The sequence below is a fragment of the Neodiprion pinetum genome, chromosome 2 (genome assembly GCF_021155775.2).
Source record: "Neodiprion pinetum isolate iyNeoPine1 chromosome 2, iyNeoPine1.2, whole genome shotgun sequence".
NCBI classification, from domain to species: Eukaryota; Metazoa; Arthropoda; class Insecta; order Hymenoptera; family Diprionidae; genus Neodiprion; species Neodiprion pinetum.
This window is the reverse complement of record NC_060233.1, coordinates 33,564,145-33,574,570: the sequence shown is the minus strand read 5'-3', so window position 1 is coordinate 33,574,570 and position 10,426 is coordinate 33,564,145. Positions and strand designations below refer to the sequence as shown.

General features: G+C 36.9%; 2 protein-coding genes across 7 annotated transcripts in view; one reads left to right on the top strand and one right to left on the bottom strand.

Annotated features, from left to right (window-relative positions):
- Window positions 1-492: 492 nt before the first annotated feature.
- On the bottom strand, window positions 493-2,163 carry RpLP0-like (ribosomal protein LP0-like). The gene is made up of 4 exons (XM_046613419.2): window positions 1,840-2,163; window positions 1,335-1,639; window positions 994-1,230; window positions 493-704 (listed from the first exon to the last, which is right to left on the bottom strand). The coding sequence occupies exons 1-4, from the start codon at window positions 1,865-1,867 to the stop codon at window positions 552-554; spliced, it is 723 nt and encodes a 240-aa protein (XP_046469375.1). The 5' UTR covers window positions 1,868-2,163; the 3' UTR covers window positions 493-551.
- The window catches only part of 14-3-3zeta (tyrosine 3-monooxygenase/tryptophan 5-monooxygenase activation protein zeta), a 26,528-nt gene continuing 18,264 nt past the window's right edge, over window positions 2,163-10,426 (top strand). For 4 of the 6 annotated variants that reach the window (XM_046613418.2, XM_069133434.1, XM_046613414.2 and 1 more), the window contains exon 1: window positions 2,163-2,307. The gene's annotated coding sequence lies outside the window, so the exon portion shown is untranslated. The remainder of the gene's footprint in view (window positions 2,308-10,426) is intronic. The other 2 variants (XM_046613416.2, XM_046613415.2) reach the window with 1 other exon arrangement.

The window sequence follows — 10,426 nt, the reverse complement described above, 5'->3', positions numbered from 1 at the left end:
AGATTTTGGAACAGTTCCATTCAGCCAATGATATATTATCTGTTGATTAACAAGATTAGATCCGATGATTTCTCACATTGGTATCAGAAATTGTAATAAAAAGTTTTTTCAAAGTTTTATACACATAAAAGGTACAATTTCGTTCAATTATTTCACTCACCCATGTCATACCGACGATCCAAAATATAGTGAATCCTAATATGCAACTCATTATTCATTGAATGAGTATGTACAATGTGTAAATATTGTGTATTATTTGGTAATAATATTTTTCATTAAATTTATCTTGATATTTGCACTGCTGACGAGAGATTTCAAAATCGTTTGTTTCTAATAACTGCATGCTTTTTTTTAGCAGGATTTCAAGGACTAGATTGTTTTGGAACATGCATGTTTCCTCGGCGCATTGCTGTCACTGATATTCTGGAATGTGAGATAAGAGAAAAGAATTGTAGGTTTTATTCACAAACTCAAGAAATGATAAACCGCAAAAATGGAAAAACAATTTTTTATTCAATATGTACATTTTTAGGTCATTTTTAATTCTGATTTCAGGTATCTGTTGTGTCTTCTGTTTCCATCTCTACATTGTCATCTTCATTATCATCGTTATCATCTGTAGCAATTGGCATGTATCCTTCACTCTTGACAAATACCCCAAGAGGCGTTAACTTGAATGTTGCTAATACCTTGCCAATGAGTTTCTGTAAGAAGGTACAAAAATAATGCTCCATACTGAATTCAGTAAATTGGTACGTTGTAAAGTATACACGTAATTCCACGAGAAATCTTTTGTGACATGCATGGGTGGATTTCAGTTTTTCTCAAATTTTGTATTGGATTTCATTCATGGAAAATTGAGGGAACTAGCATTAAAATTCCAGAAGAGCAAATTGAAAAAAAAAAGAGTACATAACCGAAGCCTTTGAGCTTTTTATAATGGAATTATCTATATACTTGAAAACATCTGCTAAACAAATACAAATGTTGTACCAGTATTCTGGCTTGTTCTGGAGTGAGTGTCTGGCCCTTTTTGCAAACTTCGTGATCCTTGAGCAATGTTACAACTCCCTTTTGAAGCGATGTGGGAAGTCCCAACTGCCTCAAATGTGGTTCTATACTGTGTGCAAACTCTGGCATCGGTCCCTCAGGTATTGTTATTGTCTCATTTGCAACAAAACCTGAGCGTGCATAATCCTCTTCACCATATTGTTCCATCCAGTCCAAGACCTGTCCCAAATAAAAAAACCTTTAAAAATACTGAAATAATTATATGATATATTTGCTTAATTCATTTATATATTTGTATATTGCCATTTTCATTAATCAAGTACCTCATCCTTAGGTCTGTTGGTGAAAAGGAGCCCACACTGGCCTTTGAGAGCGGCAGATAATTTGTGTATTTCATCTTCGACTTCTTCCTCGGGAGATTTGCCCAAGCCAAGCGCCATGATTTTGTTTTTACCAAAAAAGAACCTGCTGTCCTTCCATTCAGCCCGGATGTCCTTAAGTTTGTTATTTCTCATGTTTTGAACGGAGAACAAAAAAATGCTGTTATACTTTGTTACACATTTACGGATGTCTTCGACGATCTGTTGTTTCAGAACCAGTCCCTTCTTGCTGGTCTTTGTAAGTGTGACTGAAAATTAAAACGAAAATTTATCATTTTTCTATAATTACAAGAACTTGTTAGTATTAGAGAATTTTTTATAATTCCAAATGCAAAATCAGTTACGACTATCAAGCATGTATATATCAAATTATAGGTTATGTGCAAATAATATCTGGACAACGGTTCAGATTTCACTTGTGCGATAGTGTTTGAGGTGATTTACGTACTTTTCTTGTCTCTTTTGGACTTCGGCATCTTTCACTTTCTGTTTTTTCAGACGGTCTGATTACTTTGAGGTACTATTTAAAAAACAAACCATGTGCTAGTAGCACCGGTTCGAATGTCACGCAGTAAACAGTCAGGAGGAAACGTGGACGCCATTTTGGTTACGTTGAATTCAACTTCACAATTAATTCATTTTTATTCAATTTGCAAGTGCATCGGTGAGGTATTGTGTATGTCAATAAAATTTTCGAAAATTACACAAGATGTTTATCGCACAAGGGTTGAAAACGGTGCGCGTATCGAATGAAGATAGGTTATGATCGATGGTAGGGGAAGTGTCTAATCGAACGTAGTCTAAAATGGCGGTTTCCGGCGGTGAGCGGCAGTGCACTCTGTGAGATCGTGTTAGACGGGAGTCGTTGAAATTCGCTGAAGCCTTGATTTTCCAGGCGACTTTCTGCATTCAAAAGGTGAGTTTTAACCAAAAATGTATCGAAACCGAATCCTCGCTAACCGGAGATTCCGTGCATACGATAGAAGTGTTAATTTTATGCTAAATGTGCGCAACGTCGTTTGCGGGCTGTGTGAACCCCGTAGCAACTAGAGATGATGGAAATTTTGGAAAGCGGCTTCCACATCGAATAAACGAGCAGCCATACAGATACTGACGTCGTGCGCCTATCACTAGGATAATCGAGCCAGTCAGTAATGACGGCATTTTTGATTTTCCGTGTCAAGTAGACGGGTTAAATCTTCCGGTTCGAGATCGTACCTAAAGAGTAAAGGCGATAGGCGTGAATGTAGCCGCGGAGGGTACGGCTCGAGTGACGCATTTAATAGGAGTGTCTCAGGCGCCAGGGGCGCCATTTTGCCATTTTGCCAGGTTGCCGGCGAAAAAAATGTCCAACTTTTTCACATGCATTTAACGTATCCCTGTCTGACAGTGCTCGGGCATTTCACCGTTTATCGACTGTCAGACTATCATTAACCACGTGCTACCGCCGTTCAATACCCGCATGTCAAACTGTCATATTTTACTCGTACTATGAGCGATCATTTTTTAAGAATTTAGCTCCTTATATGGTCATGAGAAATCGGAGATGTCCTTCTTCTATTTCCCTCTTTCTCGCCAACCGCTCGCACTTTTTTCTCCAATCCTCGATTCGTGTCCTCGGATTTTTAAATCTTCGTAATAAACGGTGTACCATCGTTGTCGTTTCGTCATACCTACTGTGCAATTATCCGCAGCCACACGTAGTTGTAGCTTGGTAGAAGTACGTCGCATACTTGACCGTGACAAACGCCTACGACTAGGCACGCCCTTTCTCTCATCCAGGTGGATCGCCTTATTACGTACTTTAATATCTCAATCCGGTCTTCAAACCTCCAACAGGCCTTGTTTCCCTTTCTTTCCAAACTGAACTTCATTTTTAGTTCAACTTTTACGATCATGTAACAGGAAAAAGTTTTAACGATCACACGGAAGGATATAGAATGAAAACTGCGACTAAATTAGTTCTCGTCAATTATGTCTACTGTGTCGGTAAATCTTACCGTGAGTTTACCTGTACGAGACTGATCAATAACAAATGGGAACTAATTAGCCCCGCTGTTATTGAAATCGATGGATTGGAATAGATATTATCCGCATCGCTACATGTGACTTAAATTCTCGTTGTAAATTCACAAATATGCGGCATTAAATCAATGTTCACTTACATGTCGCACCAAAGATCTATCGGATTCCTGGCAGATCAATCTTTGGCACAGGTCAACGTACGTACAGCACAATGTAACAAACAACGGTCAAAGAAATTCTTTGTTAGCTTCATAGACGTTTAATTTTTATTTTATTTTTTTTATTCTCTCTATCCTCTCCAAGCGCACGCACCTGATTCTGGTTGGTTCGAATTTATTTGGTCAGAGAATCTATTCTCAATTACATGACGGTGGATAAATCTATTAAAGCAAGGCCACACGTCGTTCACGTGGGTGCATGCATTATGTGTCGTACGTAGTGTGACCCACGTCTGCCGTGTACCTACGCCGCGATTTATCTAGCATATCTAGGCAGGTCGAAAGCCTTTGCCTATAAACAGATGGCGTCTCAAGATTTTTATGATTTTCGTGATTTTCATGCACATTTATTTTCCAAATGTATCTCTTTCTTGTTTTTTTGCGTTATCATTTCTGAACGCATTCGCCCGAGTTCGGCGTTGTTGCATGCTCACTTAGATCCGTCGCTGCCGAGATAATCTGTATGGAAATTACTACTATCAGCCGTGACGTCACGTGCCAGAGAGGATGATGCGATACGTTAATTTATATCAAGCGTAATGCCTGCTAGTGTAGAAAATAGTAAATGTGGGTTTGTGCAACCCGCCGGCGATTTGTAATACCTGCGGGGTGCAATGATTCGCATGCAATGCGCGAACTCCGCGTAGCGTATGTGTCTCATTTACGACTACGCGAAAGCTGTTTCGAACATATCAATATGTCACATCCGGTTTTATAATATAGATGCATTCATATTAGGCTCGGCGCGAATATCTCGACGAGTTTCTCAACCAGGTTGTTACACACACGCGCACTCACATACGTGCATAATATAAGGCAATTGCCATGGGTAATGACTAAAGTTTCTCTTTACACACTTCCTTTCTTTCCTCTCGTTGTTTGTTTCTCTGTGCGTACACTGGGCACGTTGTATTCGTCATATTTGAGTTACTATTCCTCTTCGTCGTTATATCCCCGGTAGATGCAAATAATTCTTTAACGTTCGAAGTTAAAATAACTTTTTCCGTACTTGCGTAAAGATGCTATAATTTCAAAAAATTTTCCACAACTAGCTAATGTCTGAAATCGCTACGATATATTTATTTACCGTAACCATCGTTCCTGCTACTTATATGATTCTATGTAGGTATGTATATTATATGAAACGCAAAATCTGTGCTGTAACGGTCAGCAAAATCTTGTTACGGGTTGATACTTCCGGTTCATATCGCGTGACAGTGACAGATATCTTATGGCGGTGGCGAAAATCTCTTTTTCTTTATTCGGAGTTTAACGCACATGCAGATGATCGCGGTCAAACCTGAAAATAGAGTATCGATAATACGTTATATCTAAAACTTCGCAAGAAAAATTCAATTCATATCTTAACCGCGTCAAATTTGATTAAATATACTTATACATATAATATCATTAGCTGATGAACTACGTCAGATTTATGCGTTCTCGACTCCGTCAGCAGTAGGAAAACGGAGCAATCCTATAAATTTTCCGTTTTTTATATTAACATACGTCACTGGATGTGAAAGAATTTTCCCTCTCGCAAAAGTTCACATTAGAGGTCAGATGTTTTTTTCTATTTCTTACTTCCCTTTATTTACTCCCCTCCCAAAAAATAAAGGTTCGGATACGTATAGTGCAGTGTGTATTTAGCCAATACTGAATCGAATTGGATTTGAACATCGTGTCATTTCTCGTATTCCCAAATTAAGAATTTGGGTTCGGTGCTGTAGTATCAGCAACGAGTTACATACGCGCATAACACGCATAGTGCGATGGACAGCGTGCGTTGAACCGCATGCTGCGTCCGTTTCATTGAGTATAAAATATACTGCATGTACATTTTTTTTTTTCTTTAGTACGCTCATTATATCAAACCAAACATCATCGCGTTGGGCACACATTTCTCAAAAGGAGAGAAAACGTCAGTACAAACTATTCATTCTAAAAGAATATATATAGTTTATGTATTAACTATGTCAGAAAAAATAATTGTGCGTCAGAATCGTTCCACTTATATGCATGCGTATATGAATATATACGAGTATATGTACGAGGTTTTTTACTCGTATATATACATTTTTATATATACCTATAACACAATAGTTTTCATACCGTTGTTGAATTTTGAACACAAAATGCGCTGTAATCTGAAGAAGAGGAATGAATAAATAAATTACCAATTAAATACGGTGTGTACAAAACTGCCAGTTATTTTTTTTTCAACCGTTTTTACGTATTCCTATATTACAATATATGTATGCGTATAGTTTCGCGGAGATGAAAATACTCACTACATCGTAATATCGTTCGATCCTCAGATGTACGTGTGTTCTTAGTATATGTAAACTCACTACAAATACATTATAATATACGTTGCTTAATGCACATACACGCATACACATACCCAACGATAATAATTCGCATCTGGCGAATAACAAAAAAGAAACTTCGAACCCGTCAAAGAACAAAATCGATGACAAGAATTTGATCCATCGTTAATTACACAATTGCAATGCAAAAAATCGCTCACACCTGCAATGTAATATGATATAATATAGTTGTTAGTAGAATAACGAAAATAATAAGACAATCAGTTATTGAACTACGTATTTAATCAACGAATATCGAATGCCCGACAGGTGATGCGTATAATAATTGACCGTGTAACGATCTGATTAGCGAGCTTTGGGGGGAGGGGATTCCTTCAGGCCGCAAAATTGTAATCATTGTCATTAATTTTTGGCAATGGAACGCGTGCGTTGCTACTTAGCGATTACGTTCCTCTATCGTCTTTTATCCCGCGTAATAGAAGTAATAGACGCTACGCGTGTATTATAAACAGGCTTACGATTAGCCTAGGTACTTGACCATGTACACCTAGACGCATCGTTTTACCTAACCAACAACCCCGGGTTTGACCACATGCTTCTCTTCTTTGGGTGACGCGTGGTAAATGTGTACCGTGTTGACATCATTCGCTATTCCAAGCCACTGACGCATTATTCTCTCTTTCTCTCTCTCTCTTCTCTGCTGCTAGGCATGACGATGCGTTGTGTATATAGCCTACCTATTACACCTATGCGTGACATACGCACGCTTTGCACACACATATGTATCGGTATAGAGAATCGCGAACGCATACTTAACACCGCCGTACGCATCTCCTTCCCTTTTAAAAGTACCACGGTGCACTTGGCAAATGTGGACGTAAACGTACGGCGTGAGTTACACTGCACCGAAACAATTATAATGTACATACCTAATTAATTATCCTTATTCTGCGCAATTTCAGTCAATATTGGAGCTTTTGTAATTTACTCACGATAAATGTTTAATAAGACTGACAACAATTGTACGTAATATTGTGTTTTCTTGTATCGGGTCCAGTGTTATATGTATGTGGATTGGTTTAACTTTTATTTCATTCATTATTTTTCTTCCATATTGCGACGCATCCAGTTGCTGCTCGAGTATATATTTCTTTTTTTCAATCCTGTTGCTATGATTTGCACAGGTGTCGAGCGCCAGGATTAATTTATTATACCACAAGTCGTAAAGCCTCTGTCTACGTTGTACATCATTATAATATGCGACAGAAGTGACGGTGATGTGTATATATATATATGCATGTGCGCGTGTATATATATATATGCATGTGCGCGTGTATATATATGCATGCATATGTTGTGTATAAAGGAGGTATGCGGTGAACGACGCACGCTTTTCTTACCTCTATAAATAATACCTTGCAAATGACAACATCGCTGACGATGAGAGCGAAAATTTTTCTCATATAATTTCTTTTTAGATATGATGTATTATTATACATACATGCTCACCTATACAATTCGTTACAATTAAACGCGTGAGACAAAAATAGAGAAGGAAAGAAAAAATAGTTAAAAGGTCAAATCTGAGATAATATTTATTTGATTGATATTGCATACTAATTTATTGAATACGAATTTGAATAAAAAATATGTATTTGCTTTTTTGTTGGAATGCAGCTGCGTCTGTAATTCGTTTTTCGAAAAATATATGATTATTACACACGCACACGCGCGCGCACACTGGATAAACTTTGAAACATTTTTCCCGTTTATGATACCTTTTTACTCTTTATTCTTATTATAAATAATAACCATATATTTTTCCTGGTAACGTTTATCAAGGCATGTTCCTTCATGATAACTTTTCTTGTTCTTATAATTTGAAATTAACGAATAACATTTGCGGAGTGGTTGGTAAATGTACGTTTTTTCGGCTTTAACTTTTTTTTTCTCATCTATACGTAATAAAATATTCCATTCAGTTTAGCGTGAATAAATACGATCAAAGGCCTTTTAATGAATTATATTTCTTGAACTGAGATATAATATATACCTTGAACGTAAATAATTTTAGATGAAAAAAAAACAGGCGAAACTTCTCTCGATAATTTTATTGAAACAATAAACTTCAAAGCATTTCAGCAAACTCGTTTATTAATTAATAATGTGCATGTACATCCTGAAGTGTTTATTCAACAACATTTTACCCGGGAGTGTTCCGCCGTCTCTTGGGAGACGATGAAGTATGTACGGTTTGTGTGTGTGTGTGTGTGTGATGAGCAACCTGTAGCCTACAATACGAACCATTTGAGGATAAGGTCGAGAGGTGTTTTAGGACTACTTATACAGGGTACTATAAGACTTGAACTCTCCAGTGCGGCGATAGTCATGCCAGACAGGGGAGAAAAGCGGTGAAACGGGAAACATCATGTCGGAGAGTCTGGGGAAATTATTTCCTCGTGTAAATTAATCTTATACATCAGAAAAGAACGCTCATTTTTCGGTCATCATTCTTGTCACCGGGCTTTTTAGCATATTAGATTTTTATTAAAAGAGAAAAAGAAGAAGATAAAACACGGGAAAGCTTTTAGACTTTAGATAGGAACATTCGCAATGTCTGGGGCTAAATGGATTTTTTTTTTTATTTTTCTTTACAACAAAGTCGGTTAGGTATTTCACATATCTCATCGCCATCCTATATATAGCAGCAAATGCACTACTAGTTCAATTGTACAGCGGTTGCAAAAATATATTTTTTTTTTTTTTACTTCTTCGCTCTGGAACAAAAGGAACGTGTGCTCCACACGGGCTATGCATTATAGATTTTTAGCAATATCCAATGTATGAATTGAAATTGGCAATAGATGTACGTACGGCAACTATATATCTATATATTACAGGTGCATTTATAGAGTAGCGGTAGCGTATGTGTGTACATAAAAGATGAGGACGCAAAGATACGCCGCGTTGTCCATCGAGGTGTTGTAATAAATATTTGTCCTATGGTGAAATGAAGCTATTTTTAGTGTAGCAATTTTCACTGTTGCAGTTGAGCATTTATTCGTTGCATGGATTATTATGCATTCGCATTGCACGAAAGAATAGAATAAAATTTTTCTTTCAACCGCCGCATTTGCAGTTCCTTCCATTTTCGAAATTGAAACATTTTTCCAGTGTCGATCTTTATTATTCGGACGTTGGAGAAAAAAATTGAACAGCTAAAAGTTATCGCTGTGAAATATTATAATAGTATTGGGTTTGATTCGATAAATTGTAAGAAAATTGTCCGTAAAAATTGATGCAGCAGACTGTTTGTTCGTGTACAATATTTTTGGATCTGATATTAATTGCGGTCGAGCTAATCGGTGTTGAAAAACAAAGACAAGATTTACGCTTACACACCGCGAAGTACGCCGACTTTTTTTTCTCTCTCTCGTTTTTAATTTTGGCGGGGAGCTTGTGCTTCTTTCTTTTGCCGAGAATGGTTTTTCACGTACGCTGCACGGTTCGGGTCTCGTAGAAAGTCGTTCATGAGCGATAGATAACGACAATGCGAGCGAATAGTATGTCGCAAAATGAAAATATACCTGCTTATTGTTAGTATATCGTATGATTATAGCCTCGTACTCATTAACGGAATTGGGTTCATATTAATCTTCCAGCTTATAAAACATACAGCGCGACGTTATATGTATTGTAAAAAAGTTATTTCATTCCATTTGAAACTTTGAAAAAAATATGTCATAATTGGGTGGATGTTATTCGTGATTTTAATAGTATGTTATTCAATTTCAACTTTCTTTCATATGGAAGTGTGACGACAAAAATGGGACTCTATACGTGTACCCAAAAGAAAAAATTCTCAGTGTGTACAGTAAGAAAATATTTCTGCATGCAAATACAAGTGATGGAAAAAATTTTCTCCTTACGTTTATTCTAATTGAAAAACGTTGTTCATTAATTCACTTCCATATTCATGCTACAACTTACATGCGTATGTATCACCAATCAATGTAAATAAGTGATACTACAAAGTTTGAATTTTCGCCAGCATTCCTAATTTTTATTCCTTTATTTCTGTAAGCTGGTCGACAAAAAATCTGTTTTTGCTAGTGAATAAATAATAATCAAATCTCAATTTCATCCGCACGGATCACCTACTTTTCTCATTTGTAAAAGTTACTTCTGTATACATTTACTATATACTGTATGTACTCCCTTGATACACTTTGAGCTCGTGGGATTAAGATCGACTTACATTGGAACTTTGCGTGTAACGTATAGATTGGCGTCGGATAAATTTTATAAATTTCTAGAAGAGTGATTTAATGTTGCGGCTACTTTTAGATAAATTCTCCTTTGCATTTACACGTATACCTATGCATAATAATATATGTATACATACTGTTTTAAAAAGTTTCCTCATCAAAAAAACGTCGCGTTTCTGGCACGAGTTCTGATT

What these genes read in the sequence shown, in the direction of transcription:
- RpLP0-like (XM_046613419.2), bottom strand. Translation starts at nt 1,867, where the DNA reads ATGCCGAAGTCCAAAAGAGACAAGAAAA. An exon ending in GTCCAAAAGAGACAAGAAAA is followed by an intron (nt 1,640 to 1,839) that starts GTACGTAAATCA and finishes TTTAATTTTCAG; the next exon opens with TCACACTTACAAAGACCAGC. An exon ending in CCAACAGACCTAAGGATGAG is followed by an intron (nt 1,231 to 1,334) that starts GTACTTGATTAA and finishes TATTTGGGACAG; the next exon opens with GTCTTGGACTGGATGGAACA.